The following is a 16,655-nucleotide window of genomic DNA, read 5'->3' as shown; positions in this document are numbered from 1 at the left end:
AATAAGGGATCGTAATATGATGACATACCTGGCTCTCTGTGTGTATGTGCTCAATTAGCGACAGTGTCTTTATTGAGAGAAAACAAACCTGTGAAAACACAAATACCTAATTTAATAAAATTCATAATTAAATGTTAAACCCACCTGGACCTCTAACATAGAAATATGTTACATACGTAACAAGTAACATAGTAACATGTAAAGCTGTGATCTTCTAAAATTAAACATACAGATTGAAAGAGCGAAGTGGCTTTCAGGGGGTCGTGTAATATGCAGTCTCCCAGTCTGGCATCCAGTTCAACCATGTCCGAGGGGTTCACGTCAAAACAGAAACGATACACCTGCTGGGAATCTGACAAAAAAAAACAACAACTAATAATTTAAACAGGACTTTTTTTTGGAGCAGCGCAAACAAAAATATAGTTATGATGACTGAACTGTGAAATCAATGTCAGTAAAAATAAATGAATAAATAAATAACTCAACAGGGTATATGTTTCTCTGAGATCCATGTAGCTAATGTATTTATTCAGATGATATCTCTAAAAAAAAATCTCAAACATTTTTATTGCATCATAAATTTCTTGGATAGTCAAATGGCAACTCAAATTGCCAACAGGAAAATATATTAATTTAATAAATAATGATAATAAAAAAGAAGATATTTTGGCTTATTTAATATTTGCATTTATTTATAAAAAAAAATTCCTTTGTTTTCTTTCAGAAGTATACCTTCATGAAATATGTTGAATTTGGTTGAATAGTATTTGCAGTGAGGTGGCTTTAAAATTAGTTTTTAAAAACCTGAATAATTTATTATTAATTTTTGTTAATGTAACTGATTACTTTAAAACATGTGACAGGATTTTTAAAGCAGTTTTTATTATTCATCTTTTTCTTACATATGCTTTTAAATCTTATACATGGGGTTTGTTGTTGTTGTTCATTGCATCCAAGCAAGGCTATATTTTAGTAATTTATATTTCCATAAGCCTTGATGTAGGCCTACTTCTTTCAAGAAAATAGTTTTTAATTTATATATTTGCCTTTTATTAGGAACAGGTTCCCTGAGTAACACTTAATATTTGTTGTTTAAACATTTAGGGAACATAAATGCCAAAGTTGTTTTATAGGGGTCATTGTTAATACATTCACATGCATAATATGAAACAGGGAAAATAAATGGATTAATATTCATCAGCTTGCCTAAAGATTAACTAATATTAATGTGAGATAAGTAAGTAAAAAAAAAAGTCTTATTTATGATCGTCATAAATAGGTCAGAGGTGTTTGTAGGCTTATTACACAGGCCGTTCACATAAAAAAAATAAATAAATAATAATAATAAAAAAAAAAGCAGGCTAGCTGTAAAGCCAGCTTAACTATTTAGGTATTTAATTGTAAATTAAATATTCACCCCTCAAAACCGACCTTTAAGAGACTGACAGGCTTCAACAAGCTTACGCAGGCCTCCACTTCTGTCCATGTACGTAACTATCGACTCTTTCAGAGACAGAAGCTCCTCCATGTTGGGTTCGTCAACAAAAAGCCAACTTTACCTCAGAATGAACCACGCGACCGTCTCTTCATAACCGTCGTGTCTCGTGCGCTATTTTCCCGCTTTCAAGGGCTGACAGAATAGCACGCGCATAAAAGGTGTTTTGTTCAAATAATTGTACTGTTAATATTTGTATATACGTTTTATACCGTTTACTTGCTAACCAAAGACTAAACCCTACATGGCCATATACCATACCATACCATTTATGGTGTAGTTTCATTTAAAGCTATGTGTAGTGAACTTATTTAGGGAATAGGAAGCCATTTGTCGTTTATCCTTTGTTAAATATCAAATGGCTCCAAGCAAATCATTGGATCAGGTAATGTTTTGTGGTAGGATGTAGATTCAGTGTAAATTGGTGATGTGAATAAAAAAAAAAAAAAAACGTTTTATCAAACAGGTTGAGAACACAAGGTTTGGTTCATACATCCACAGTTTACTAATTTAAATTCCACAGTTACACAATTTACTTAATTTTTTCATCTTTATATTATTACAAAATGTCTTTGGTTAAAAAAAAAAAGAAGAAAAAAAATTCTATGGAAAAAAGGCCTTCTAAACTACTCTACTAAGACATTATTCAAAGGAGGACAAACCAAACAATCCTAAGTGCCACGAACAATAAAGTTCATTAGGGGGTATTTAAACGTGGAATGTATATATCTTCTTTCAAAGTTCATTACCCGGCTTCCCTGACACAACAACTTCCACAGTAGAAAATAATCTAGGGAAGAGATAATAGAATACCTGAGCTATAACAGTATCTCGGGTATACGCATTTATACAATACAAAATATAAATCTGTTGTTGAGAAATTAAAAAATAAAAAATTTGGAAAACCCTGCATCACAAAATGTCTGTCCTTCGGTCAAGTGTACAATGCCTTGGTTCTTGCATTTTCTTCGCGTTTCTGTATGAAGGAGCACACCCAAGCCATTTCTGGTAGCATTAAATAGCAGTAGTACAGTTTTAAAGAAATTTTACAGGAAGGAGTCATCTGAAGGTGGAGCATAGGAAAAGCCCAGAAAAGCATCGTCAGCCTCCATGACGCTGGCGTTGACAGTAGAGTTCTCTTTGCAGATGCACACAGAGTTGGGTACGGTTTCTTCTGTGAACTCAGGATCGAAATTTGATATGTCATACTGGGACTCCTGTACAGAAAAACAAAGGAAAAGTAGCTTTAAAATAATGCACGTTCATCCTTTTATTAGCAAAGGTAGCTCTTAGGTGTTTTATTCCATGTCATTGTTTTAAATAAATCAGATTGTTTGAAATTAGAGAAATAAATATATTAATGAAGACATTTACCACACTGGGATTAAACGGAGGTGGGATCCTTTTCTGCACAAGGTCATCCCAGTTAATGGAAGCAAAAAATACATGGCTTTTAACTTCATTCTGAAACAATAATGTGCAGACACACAAGCATCAAAAAAAAGATATGAAGCATGAAGATATTATGCATCACTAAAGGCTATTCAACTGACAGAAAATTATAAATATGCATTAATATCATAGCATTATTATCTTGTCTGTTGTCTCATTAAGTTGTTTATAGGAATATTAATGGAAAAATAAGGTTCCTCATTCAACTGGAACCTTGTTCAACTTGAGTAACCACTTTATCCTGGTCAGGGTTGCTCTGGTTGAAATGACTTCTGCCTTTCACCAACATACAGAACAAACTACAGTCTGATATTGTGTACCAATATCTTGAATATAAACAATTTATAGTTTTCATTTTAATAGTCTGACAGAACAAAGTCACTCCCATGGTAATCTATGATGCATTATAAATAAACTCATATTTATGTTACTTTTCCAGCTTCTGAAAGTATTTCTTCCTACTCAATTGCACACAAGTTGTTTTACTCGATTTATACAGTTATATCGGTGACTTGCATTTGTAATATCCACTCTGTCATTCACCATCACTCATGAAAGTAGCAGTGGAGCTGGCGGAATAAATTAAATGACTACGTACAATACATAATACATAAATGAATATACATGTACTTGAACGAAATCTGTACTGTTAAACGCACATGACAAGTTCATCCACCAGGGGGAGTTGCACATCAACCGCATTTATAACACTAGTGCTGTGTATGATTTAGCACCTACTCCAGAGCTACTCAGTGTCTGATACTTTCCCCAGAGCCAAAATCAAAGCAAATATATTTATATAAAATACGATCTTGTAATACTCATATCCGGGTATCCCCACCTTCCCCAATTTTAACATCTGCCCTTGAAATATGACTCATAAATGCAACATTCAAATCAGTGTGTTGAAATTAACCGACTTGCTGCTTATTGAGATTCTAAGCTCGTCAGTTCCTAGCGGAAACCAGCAGTCCTGGTAAACGAACAATACAACAATAAAGACTCACAAAGTCATCCTTGTATCCCAGCCTCCTGGTGTTGTCTTTCTCCAGAAAAGCCTGTAAAATGGACCAGGCGGTCGTGGATGCCCCGGGGCGCATTGGCAGCTCCTTATGCAGGATGTTATCATACATTTCATGCGTGTCCCTACTGTAGAACGGAGGCTGTTGATAACAGATGGACAATCCCAAATTCAGACATTATACAATCAATAAGAATCTGCTTAAAAATAAGAAAATTGGCATTTTTCTTCTTACCAGGCCATAGAGCATCTCGTATAATACAGAACCGAGACACCACCAATCTACAGTGTTGTCATAGGGCTGTTTTCTCAAGACCTCTGGAGCCAGATACTGCAAAAAGAAAAAGATATATATCAAAATATGGAAAAATAAATCTAAAATGAGGTACAGGTACAGCTGAATTTGTCCCACATTAAACTGATTTATGACACAATGAAAATGAAACCGAATAGAAACACCTACTGTAAACCCAACACCTAAACCTACTGTATATCCAATACACTTTTATAGGATGATAAAACAATACTGACTCAGCATCTCCTGTTAATTATGATGAGAATATTCTCATAGGTTGAGAAAAAAAAAAATCTAAAATCTCTCAAAAATATTACCTCAGGTGTGCCACAAAATGTGGTGGTCGTGTCTGCTTGAGAGATCCCCTCTTTGCACAATCCAAAATCTGTTAAGACTATGTGTCCCTTAACAGACAGGAAACAGTTTTTAAGAAGCGTTTTAAAGGGTTTCTATTTCTCTTCAGAGCTGAACTGAATAGTAATGCTGCTAAATAGAGCCTGGGACATGAGCCCATTTTGTCACATTCTCAGCAGGCTTAGCCAGGAAATTCTAACCCAAACCTTAATCTAATAATAGACTATCAACATTTGCCTGATTTTAAAGTTTCAGTAATGTACATTGATTGATAGATAGATAGACATACTTGGAAGTCCAACAGGATATTTTCCGGTTTCAAATCCCTAAAAAATAAAAAACAAAAACACTTTTACATTATGTCATATTTGTTTTAATCACTGGATATGCCGAACTCTTCTATAAACGTCCACACTTTGCTGCCTCACTGATCGGGATAACATCGTACTTACATCATTTTGTGGATATAACTGAAACTACTGTGCCTTTAAAATCTTGATATTTGTGCAGATAATAGTTTACATCATGTTGTTGGACTTGTTCATCCACTCATTGTGGTTAGCAAAGAGGAGTCCATAATGAACAAAACACGTCATACCCTCACACTGTTTGATCAATTCATGCATGACTGCAAATTTTATACGAGTGCTAAGGTAACCAAAAAGAAACCTTTCAGCCTATCATCATTAACATGTACATCATTCTTGCCCAAAATTAGGCTGTGTTGAGGCAATCAAGCAGACGAAATACATATCATACAGTCTGAAATATAATCCTCAACTGTTCTTTCACAACACTTCCTTGTAAATTAAACTGTTTAGGGTTTTCCTCTTTTTCCCCCAGAATGCCATCAATGACTGTAACCAAAGGCTATAAATGAGATGATATTTCAATAATCAATATTCATTTTCATACTAAAATCACTAACAATTCTTTTTTTTCCAAAAATTCAGAAATAAAGAGAATATGTAAAATGATGAAAACAACTAAAACTAATTTTATGTTTCTTTTAAACAAAAAATCATTCTTAAAGAAATTCCCCTTTTAATTATATTATATGGTAAAATAACAAAAGTATTTAAAATAAATGCAAACTAAAAGTCTTGCTTGAAGTGGCTCTCTTGTGTATGGAAAAATATTGTATTAAAATACATCTATACAGCATTCTAACATGTTCAAGCTCAAAATATCTCTCCATTATTTACTTTAGCAAATGTTACTACTCACTTTAACTGATTTAAATGAATGAGCCAATCATTCTGGTCTATGTATAGTGCATAATCTGGGCACGAACCTGTAAACAATATTGAGAGAGTGTAGATAGCCCAATGCGCTCGCCATCTCGGCGATATAGAACCTAGCCCTGGGCTCGGGAAAGGTTCGTTCCTTTTGAAGGTGAAAGAAAAGCTACAATAAACAGAAGTCAAACAATTATTTAGGAATGTATTTAAGGTTTATACACATAAAACAAAAGAACAAACAACAACATTTGCTTAAACGCCAAGTTCGTCTGCAGTCTGCCTTGGCCTTTCACACTACTCAGTTCCTACTCAGTGATGAGTAATTCAGTGAGGTCAGGATCATGTTATTCTTCCATCTGCAATGTCTACATTTTTAACCAGTATACAAGTCAGTGTACAGTATTTCAATGGCAAAAGTGCTAAATATTTGTTAAATATCTGTAAAAAGACAAATAATGAGCCAGTCACTTATGATATATTTTAGGAAAACATACATACACTACCAGAATTACAGAATTTCATCACTTCTTCTTTAAAAATTATTATTATTATTTACTTTAATGCAACTTCTTCCTGCCTGGTCTGTTCTTAACACTGTGTCTTCATTGGCTAGATAGAGGTTTGTGATTAGTGGTACCAGTTCCTTAGAACACTCCATTGGCCCCACTTCCTGTGTTAGACTACTCCCAGTTTCCATCTATCAGAGGACATTCCACGCATGCCACATGCACGAAAAAGAGTACTCACTTCTCCACCGTTGACGAAATCCAGGACAAAGTATAACTTATCCATTGTCTGGAAGGAATAGTGTAAACCGACTAGAAAAGGGTGCTTCACATTCTTTAGTAGCACATTGCGCTCGGCCATGATGTGTTTTTGCTGTTATGTCAGTATAGGAAAAATAAGAGAAACAAAATATGAACACTATAATAATATCAAAATAAATCTGTTTTTAATAATACGTGATTCTTATTAAATACAACATTTACAAGTATAGCAGTGCCGTTTCAATTTAGAATGCAATTCTCATTCACGGTTTTAAACACTCACCTCCCTCCTCTTTAAAATGACTTTTTTCTGAAGGACTTTGATTGCATAACACTTCCCGTCTCGTTTCCTCTTTGCGAGGAGAACCTTTTGGTGTGAGAAGCAGCATGTTTGGTTAATATTTCCAGCCTGAACACAAACAGTGTATAAATCATGAAGAACTTGGAAGCTCTCGATTCTCAGTGGGAAAGCCCGTTATTTATTAGCTGCTAACCGCGAACCTAAGAAATAACACTTCGCCAGAGAAAAGAGGTTTCAGTACCTGCAGAACTGATACCAGCACACTTCATGCAGTCGTGACTACATGGAACTTTTAAACACAACAAATCGTTTCTACACATGCACAGAATACATTAAATGCAAACATACCTTCCCAAAGCTCCCCTTACCGATGACTTTGAGAAAGTCAAAATCAGTGGGCTTTGCCCTGGTAGTAAAAGGAAGAAAAAAAAAAGTGGTGTAAGAGTCCATGATTACTGTAAACCAGCTGTTTGTTTCACTTCATCATGTACAGTATCAGAGCAGGGCAAACAAGTAGCAGCAAACTACTTACTGAGGGTTTGCAGATGGTCCCAGGTTAATATTTCTGGAGGTAGAGTTATTCTGTGAAGGTAATAAAAATAATAATAATATAATATATCCAATGTACTTATAATCAAACAAGGATGATTCAAATAAACAAGTAAACAGGATACAAATTACACATAAAAACAAAGTACATTTTAGATAAAATCCTTTCACAAATCACTTGTTTAAGGTGAAACTGGAGTGTGACTGTAAATGTGGGGTCTTAAGGTAAACACAAGGCGCTTGGTGGGAAATTTCACCTCAAAAGGTTTTCCATGAGACAATCAAAAATGAATAAAAAAATGAACATTAATAAATATAAAAAATTAACAATATGGATTTTGACAAACCTTATCATCTTCATCCTCTGAAGCATCCGAGACATTTTGGGATTTGTCCATTTGGAGAAAGTCTCGAACGTCAGGGCTGTGTCAAAAGTTAAAAGTCTTACTGAGAGAATACAAAGCCACTATTGATTAAATTTAAATGAATACATATACAAAATAAAAGGTCAGCTGCAGCTGATACAATAGATAAAAGAACATGTTTAGCTATATTTGCATGCTCAGGACATTTTGATCTCCCAGAAGATCAGAAATTTGCATAAGTCTGGTGGACTTGTCAGCACGAAGCACTGAATAAATAAGTGACTAATGAACTCACTGATTGCTGAGCTTTGGATGGGACACAATTTTCTGAATGAACTCGTGTAAGCCCGTTCTTCTCTGCTTTATAAACTCTGATGGGGATAATAAGAAAATATATACATGGATTCAAATACACATGAATCATAATAATAATAAAAATGATTATAGAAGAGATGTAAGCATAGTGTACAGCAGTCAGGAAATAGGTAGGAACTGTAGGTGGTGCATTTACAGTGAACGGTCAATGCTCTACATTGTTCAGATTTGGTAATCTTCTATAATGTCACATATTAAACAGGGTTCAAGCTGTCAATGTCAGTTAGAACCTTTCCCGAAAGTGATTGATGGTGACAGGGAATGCAGTAGCAGAGTTAATTCCTGCCTTTATCACATGTTGAAACTGTAAACACATGCATTTAATTACTTGAGCAATGAGTGACTTCCGCATTTAATTAACTGTTCAAATTTCAAATTCTACCATCCCTCCCACACTTCTCAATTTTAGGACAGCACATTTAAAAAAACAAAAACAAAAAACCCAACAACAAGTCACTAAGATAATTAAAGACAAAAAATAAATAAATTAAAGACAGCATATGCGCATGATTGCTATTTAACTGAATGAAGCCAAGTCATTATTATTATTAAATGAAAGTCCATATTTAATGCATACAAATACCTGGGTCAAAGTTGTCACCAAATATTCTCTTAGCAGGTATCTTCAAATTCATAGCAGGATACTGTTTTCTCAACTGTAGCAAAATAAATGGGTTTTTAAAACATGTTAGATTTTTTTTTGGGAAAAATCTTCACTGTCTCACTGCTGTGCAACTTATTTCAATTTGAATTTATTTTCAGTAAATCCACCCGCATGCTGAAATTTATCAAATAAAAAGGGTTAAATACACGATTGACTAATCCTGTTTCCTGATCAAGGAATCAATTCAGAGTCAGAAGAGGACTGATAGCCCTAAAGGTCTTGGAAATCTTTTTACATTTTAATAGATGCGTAGGTAAGACACACGAGACCAATACATTTACAACATGTGAAGAAAAAAGTCTTTACTTACTGTATTATACAGTTTATCAAATTCTGTATATCTCCTGAAGACAAACCACTCATGCCTTCCAACTCTGACCATCACTTTGTAAACCTACGACAATAGGAATGCGGTGTTTAAAGAGAAATTATGTCAAGGGTAAAACTTTTTTTTTTCTCCCATGATGTAATAAGTGCTCACAGTATAACGTTTTTTCTTATCTCTCTGCTCATTGTAGCAGGGGATGCTGACATTAGGACAGTTTGAGTGCGCGTTCATTCTGATCGTTCTTCTTGACCGGGCTCAATGAAGGCGGCTCTGTGTAACAGCGGTTCCTTAGTGCTCTGTTCTGGAGCACGGCTCAAAGACACAACTGGCCATCCATTCTTGAGCTGTGGGGAATGGACAGAAAAAACATGATCAGAGAGAGAAAGAAGGACTGCGACCATTCGCCAATTCTCTTGCTGGAACGCGTTGCATTATGGCACTTTTAATGCTGCTTAAGAGAGCTGCGTGAATGGAAAAGCTTTGCATGACTGCAGTAGGACCCCATCAGGGTCACTAATTAAGTCACAAAGTACACACAGTGTGAAGCATTGAGCTGCCAGAGAGAATCCTCCTCTATTTCCTTCTTCTACACTACATTTTGTTACTCCCGCTGCCACCGTGCCCCAGCAAACAGTCCAACTATGAGTGCAATCTCATTTGTTTCATATATTTACCAAACATTAAGGTTCTGAAAACATAGCAAAAGAAAATGCAGACTGTGCTATGTACAGATAATAAAAATCTCACTTTACATATTCTTCCCTTTGTGCCCTACTTAAAATTTAGGTAAAGGTAATAAAATCGATTTCCATGTAGCCTGTTCGAATAATAAAGCCAAACGTTTTAAGTGAAAACCAATAAAACATTTTAGGGAAAAATTGGAAAAAAAAAAAACTTACAATAACCTGGGTGCAAAAGTGTGCACACCCATAAACTAATACTTTGCTGAAGAACCTTTCTATTTTATTACACCACTAAGTCTTTTTGGGTAAGAGTCTATCAGAGTGGCACATCTTGACTTAGCAATATTTTCCCCACTCTTTCTTACAAAACATTCTAGATCAGTGAAATTATAAGGGCATCTCTTGTGCACAGCCCACTTCAGGTCACGCCACAGAGGTCACACAGGTCCAGGATCTGGATAGGTCATTCAAAAACTTTTATCTTCTTTTGGTTAAGCCGTTCCTTTGTTGATTTGGATGTACGCTTTGGGTCATTGTATTGCTGAAAGGGGACATTCCTTTCCATCTTCAACTTACTAGTAGACAACTGAAGGTTTTGTACTAAAGTCAGCTGGTATTTGTAGCCATTCCTGATTCTCTCCACCTTCATAAAAGCCCCAGTTCTGGCTGAAGAAAAGAAGTCCTAAAGCATGATGCTGCTGCCGCCGCCACCACCATGCTTCACTGTAGATATGGTGTTCATTTGGTGATGTGGGTTTTTTTTTTTTTTTTTGCAAACATACCTTTTGGATTATAGAATTATTATGCCTTTTGGAATTGGTCTCATCAGACCATAGTGCATGGTTTGGGGTGATTTAGTTGGGCTTGGATGTTTTTTGTAAGAAAGGGCTTCCGTCTCACCACTCCAGCCCACTGCCCAGACATGTGAAGAATATGAGAGACTGTTGTCATGCAGAGAACAATCAGTACTTGTCAGATATTACTGCATTCCTTTAATGTTGCCGTAGGTCTCTTGGCAGCCTCCCTGGTAAGTTTGTGTCCTGTACTTTTATATATTTTGGAGGGATGTCCTGGTCTTGGTGATGTCACTGCGGTGCTCCATTTTCTCTATTTGTGTTCCATAGTACATCTCGAGTTCCATGGTACATCTAATGTTTTGGAAATTCTTTTATACTCTTCTCCTGATTGATACCTTTCAACAAGTGAGATACCATGCATGCTTTGTCAGCTCTTTGTGGACCATGGATTCAGCATTCGGATGAAACCAAGAAGATGTGAAGAAAATCCCACAGAAACAGCTGGTCTTTATTTGGAGTTAATCAGAATAATATCATTGATGACAGCTGTATGATAATTACTTTTGAACATGAGATTGAATGTGATTGGTTCATTCTTAACACAGCCACGTCCCCAATTATAAAAAGGTGTGCGCATTTATGCAACCAGGTTATTGTAACTTTATTTTTCCCTAAAATGTTTCTGATTGTTTTTCACTTAATTTTAATACGCTGTAATTTCACAGTGAGGGTGGGAAAAGTTCTTGCATGATTTAACTTGGTTTCATGTTTTTACATCTCAAAAAACTGTCATTTTAACAGGGGTGTGTAGACTTTTTTTCCACTATAGCTTCTTCTGTACACTCACTTTTTCTGTTTTTTTAAGCTTAGCCTTGTATTGAAAACCTTTCTGCATTATATATGTGTTTTCCAACTCAAAATTTGAGTCAAATCTGATATTCTATCGACATAAACACAAGGACACACACTAGACTTATATAGACAATATACTCACTTCCCTGATTATCAGAAAGGAGGTACTGTAAAATAGGCTTCAAATCTCCTTGTGGCCACAGAGGCGGGATCCAAACATAGAAAATTGACCACTGATAAACATTTCCGTACAAACAGAGAAAATGTGCACCACAGTTAAAGTAGGGCTATACATCTTAATCCTTGCGATTTGAATTGTAGCCTTGAAAACCCCTGATAATCCTATCCTGCCCTCCAAGCAGTTCAATACACAAACCCTCTATGTAATGGTGGTCCTGGTACTGTTCCAAATGTTACAGGGCAGCCACTTGTTAACATTCCGTACATATTTCTGTCTCTCTGAGGGGGGAAAAAAACCCACTCACCTACCCTTTATTCGGAATGCAAATAACTATAGAGCTACACACCAACTTCCCAACACAACCATATGACACTAGAGTAATTTAAGAAGGACTAGAGACCTATGAACATTGTAAAATTGGAAAATATCCAAAGCAGCATGACTCATTCATTATTTCATACTACTCTCTATCTACCAGGATTGTCTATGGACAATCATTCTAAAACACTTTCATGAAGTCAAATGAAGATCTATAATTCCTGCTTTCGGAAATGAAAAACTCCAGAGTGATCTTGAACCAAAGAAATATTAAAAACCTCAGTTTTGAATCCTTCAGGAACACAATTTGCTATTTCACCCAATTCAGGCCATGACCACATGCCATATGTCTTTCAATTCAATTCTATCTGTATAGCATGTCCAACAATAGACATTGTTATAAAGTAGCTTGACAGAAATCCGGATGTAGATTTCAATCCCTAATGAACAATCCAGAGACGACGGTGTTGAGGAAAAATTCCCTGAGATGACATGAAGAAAAAAAACATTGCGAGGAACCAGGCTCATTAGGGAACTTATCCTATTTTGGGTAACACTGGATAATACGATTATAAATCAAGTCAAGTCAAGTGGGTTTTTATTGTCATTCCTCTGTATAGCTTGTATACGTTGGAACGAAATGACGTTTCTTCAGGACCATGGTTCAAAGCTGAACAGTACACAAGACTACATAAACTGCAAATCCACAACAGTGTGAGACGAGTACAATAAATACACAGGACAATAGATACACAGTACATGGACTGTAAACTGTAAGCTATTGTGTAATGTAGCAGCACAAGTTACAGTATACAGGTGTATGTAGAAGAGTAAAGGCAGACAGTACTACATGTGTTGAAAGTATGTACACTATGAGCAGATTGTGGATAAGAGTTTTGGTATGAGCAACAGGACAGTCTTTATGATTACAGCACAGATCTCAAGTACAAATCTACAGTATCTACAGGTGAGATTATCCACTGAAACACATTATCTTGGTCCTTGGTTATTGTATACTAAGGTTTTGGCCTCTATTTGTATTTGAACAAAACATTTTCATATTAAATTGATGAATTGTGTATCAAAGCTTGAGCAGACAAAAGTTTTATGTGACAACTGAAACAATGAAATCAATGTCCTTTATTCCTGTTGTCACGCACCACTTTGTCAAACTAGCAAATAATCGTTTAGATTGATATTTTAATGGTTGCAAATTATGCATATGAAGATGGTTGCGCTCAAGCCTGGATGTTTGGTTCAAACAGACGACCGATGTACATTTTCCCACCGTTTCAGTGGTGCTGCTCTTTATACAAGAAAATTAAACACATTTTAGCTTTAACCAACAACACATACACCTACCTATCTGACTTAATGTCTATCTAAAGTAGAAGGATTCTCAGATCCTTTTTGCCCAGATCTGTCCATCAGGAAGCAGAGCACACAATCCAACGTCTGTTTTAGGACAAGCAACTGAAATACAGTGTGACATTTACTCCTGAAAGTAAAAGTAGGAACTGAGAATAGTCTACTATTGGGCAAAACACACTGAAATAAATAAATAAATAAATAAATAAATAAATAAAGGGGGGAAAATTCCAGTCACAGATGTTAAGCAATTTAGAAATAACCAATACAGGTTAGTATATTATCAAAAAACTAACTGATTTAATTTTGGATTTATTGTTCTTTCCCGTCATCTGACAGTTCGCCAAATCAACACACAAATACGTGCAGCAACATGCTATACAGGATATCATACAGCTGAACTATAGGCATGATTAAAGCGTATTAGGACGGGTATGTCCTGTTGATTGTGTTAAATATCGTAAAAAAACAAAAACAAAACCCTTATATAACAGCTCAAGTGTTAATGTCTGATTTAATTCTGAGGAAAGATTACCTTATAACAAGTCTGTTTAGTGAATATTTGACTTCAGAGTTAAAACCGTTCAAAAATGTCAACCAAACGTGAGCTGCTAAAAAGATGAGTAAATATGATGGATAAATCAGGAGTTCTCAAACCTTTTGCACCCTGTAAAGTAAATTTCACACACCTCGTTAATACGGATTATTCAAATTCAAATACTAGGTTCATTATTCAAGCATGTATAATAATATCATAATTATTCATTACAGCCATATTAGGGGTTTTCTTCTCCAGTCCAAGTTATGTTTTTGAGTTTTGAAATTAAACCCACTTCACCCAGACTAAAACTTTTTTTTTTCCCTTTTTTTTTTTTTAAACCCTCAAAAATAAACGGAACAACTTTGGTAATTATGATTGATGATTTCATCAGTGTAATATAATTAAAAACATGACAGGGCCCTGATAGTATTTGGACGCCACATTGAAAATCACTGACATAAACAACTCATTTCATGCAGGAAATACAATAAAGCGCTGACGTTTTGAAGAAGTTTCATATTAAATTATTGAAAAAATATTTCCAACATCCATGTCTTGCATACACAGAAAATATCCACCCACCCACACACATATATACATATTTTAGATATTTTCAAAGCACATGAATGCTTGAAACTAATCCAGGGGTTTAAAAACTGCCTGATAAACATAGTATTTCAGTTGGACCTTTTAGAGACCTTTCATCTCCAAAGTTTCTACAAACACCACAAACTGTAACTGTTGCTCATTTCATGCTCTGTTCGTGTTCATCATTCTAAAAGAAATGTAAAAAGTGTGGTTACCTAATGTTGCTAAAAAAAACAACAACAACAAAAAACAAACAAACAAACAAAAAAACCCACATGTTTATAATGATCAGACCAGGAAACTAAATTCCATTGTGCTACTACATTTCTACACTTCTTACACGTTTCTCACTTATCTCCACCAGCAGACTGTTAAAATTTTCCATGTCTGGTTTGTTTATCACTTGCCTTTTAACTAAAGTTTCCCCGGAACGAACACCACAAGTCCTGCAGTGCAGCAGAGGAAGTTCAAAACAGAAAAATCCAAACTTTCGGTGTGTGAAGACTCTTAAACTTTTTCACAGATTAACGAGCCGAATCTGCGCTTTCCGGTATCCATAATGTTTTTTTGTTAAGGAACAGCCAACTGAAGCTGTCCAGAGAGTTTGCTGACGTTTTTTCCCCCTGAAGTTCCGAAGCTATTTGTCACGGGACCAAACTGAAATGAAGATATTCTTTATAGACAGAACACAACAGCGGCATCCTGCGGAGGGAAGAGTAACTCACTTCCTCCAAGGCCCAGATAAATTGAATAATAATAATAATAATAATAATAATAATAATAATAATAATAATAATAATAATAATACCACTTTTTATTTCCTGATAGTGATACTGGTGTGGCACAGGAGGTTGTATTGCTTCCTCACCACTCCAGGGTCCCAGGTTTGAGCTCAGGTGACTATGTGCATGGAGTTTCTGTGCATGCTCTACCCTTGTTCATATGGGTTTTCTCAGGGTTCTCCAGTTTCCTCCAAGCCCCAGGAAAATTTAATAATAACCATAATAATAATAACAACAATAATAATACTACTAATAATAATGATAACACCACTTTTTATTTCCTGATAGCAATACTGGTGTGGCACAGCAGGTTGTATTGCTACCTCACCGCTCCAGGGTCCCAGGTTCGAGCTCAGATGACTATCTGCATGGAGTTTCTGTGCATGCTCTACCCTTGTTCATATGGGTTTTCTCAGGGTTCTACAGTTTCGTCCAACCTCCAGGCTAAGATAAATTGTCCCTAGGTATGAATGAGTGTGTGCACTGGTGTCCGATGAAGGGTGCCTTGTCGCATCATATCCAGTGTTCCCCAGATACACACCGGATCCACTGCCACCCTGACCGGGATAAAGTGAATGAGTGAGTGATACTGTTACTGGAACCTTGAATATCAGCCGATACATATACCAGTAAGCTTTTTCAATGAAAGCAATAAAACAACAACAACAACAACAACAACAACAACAAACCCCTAAAAGATTAAAACAAGACTTAGACAAAACTACAGCTTTTTCTATTCAGTTAAATCCTATTAAATATAAATACAATGAAATCATTCCTCACAACAACAACACCCCCGCCCCCACACACAATCAAGTCTTTTTATATGTAAACATTTCCAGTTCCAAAAAAAGTCTCCTTTAGTGTGAAATATTTCCTCACAGCTAACATGATCGCAACTCCTACACACTTGCTTTGCTGAAAATTGCTCACTGCTTGTTGATGTTAATGTTAGGCCATGTGGCCTACTGTTGTTATCACTTGACCTACTTTAAACTGATTTATTTTGTTGGGCTTCAAGCAATTCTCAGATATTTCCGGCTATATTTTTCACAGAATCAATGCATTTTAGGTTATGTGAATTAACTTGATTTTACTGTGCAGTACTTTGGCCAACACTTCTTGTCTTTAAATATACTATATACAGTAAATACAATTGACAGGATTTAAAATGTTAATATGCACAAAGAATAACTCACGGTGTATGTGGAAAATCCTCATTTACAGCATTGGGTCATTAGACTGCAGGTAAATTCAGCCAAAGTGGTGTACTTTCAGCTGTATTGCCTGTAACAAACCAACATAAAAATACTAAGTTACCTGGGTAATGATATAATA

General features: G+C 35.6%; 2 protein-coding genes across 3 annotated transcripts in view; both read right to left on the bottom strand.

Moving 5' to 3' along the window:
- mcmdc2 (minichromosome maintenance domain containing 2) overlaps positions 1-1,941 on the bottom strand; it is a 30,383-nt gene extending 28,442 nt beyond the window's left edge. The window contains exons 1-3 of one of the 2 annotated variants that reach the window (XM_053674971.1): positions 1,432-1,941; positions 231-352; positions 29-88 (exon numbers count right to left, since the gene is read on the bottom strand). In XM_053674971.1, coding sequence (XP_053530946.1) covers positions 29-88; positions 231-352; positions 1,432-1,528 — 279 coding nt within the window. In that variant the 5' untranslated portion in view covers positions 1,529-1,941. The remainder of the gene's footprint in view (positions 1-28; positions 89-230; positions 353-1,431) is intronic. The other variant, XM_017453425.3, reaches the window with a different exon arrangement.
- A 35-nt stretch (positions 1,942-1,976) lies between these two features.
- sgk3 (serum/glucocorticoid regulated kinase family member 3) lies at positions 1,977-15,202 on the bottom strand. Its single transcript, XM_017453418.3, has 17 exons — positions 14,943-15,202; positions 9,361-9,551; positions 9,190-9,273; positions 8,799-8,871; positions 8,136-8,211; positions 7,823-7,898; positions 7,459-7,508; positions 7,275-7,332; positions 6,909-6,992; positions 6,606-6,737; positions 5,912-6,024; positions 4,907-4,943; positions 4,581-4,667; positions 4,204-4,299; positions 3,955-4,110; positions 2,870-2,959; positions 1,977-2,712 (listed from the first exon to the last, which is right to left on the bottom strand). Exons 2-17 carry the CDS (start codon positions 9,436-9,438, stop codon positions 2,542-2,544), a joined length of 1,461 nt encoding a protein of 486 aa, XP_017308907.1. The 5' UTR covers positions 9,439-9,551; positions 14,943-15,202; the 3' UTR covers positions 1,977-2,541.
- Positions 15,203-16,655: the final 1,453 nt, after the last annotated feature.

The sequence above is a fragment of the Ictalurus punctatus genome, chromosome 23, assembly GCF_001660625.3.
Source record: "Ictalurus punctatus breed USDA103 chromosome 23, Coco_2.0, whole genome shotgun sequence".
In the NCBI taxonomy this organism is placed as follows: domain Eukaryota; kingdom Metazoa; phylum Chordata; class Actinopteri; order Siluriformes; family Ictaluridae; genus Ictalurus; species Ictalurus punctatus.
This window is presented reverse-complemented; position numbering and strand designations above follow the sequence as displayed.

Excerpts from the sequence above, each read along its gene's own strand:
- sgk3 (XM_017453418.3), bottom strand. The coding sequence starts at position 9,438 with ATGAACGCGCACTCAAACTGTCCTAATGTCAGCATCCCCTGCTACAAT. Across the intron at positions 7,333-7,458 it reads GGACCATCTGCAAACCCTCA|GGCAAAGCCCACTGATTTTG; the intron begins GTAAGTAGTTTG and ends TTTTACTACCAG. Across the intron at positions 4,668-4,906 it reads ATATCCTGTTGGACTTCCAA|GGACACATAGTCTTAACAGA; the intron begins GTATGTCTATCT and ends CTGTCTGTTAAG.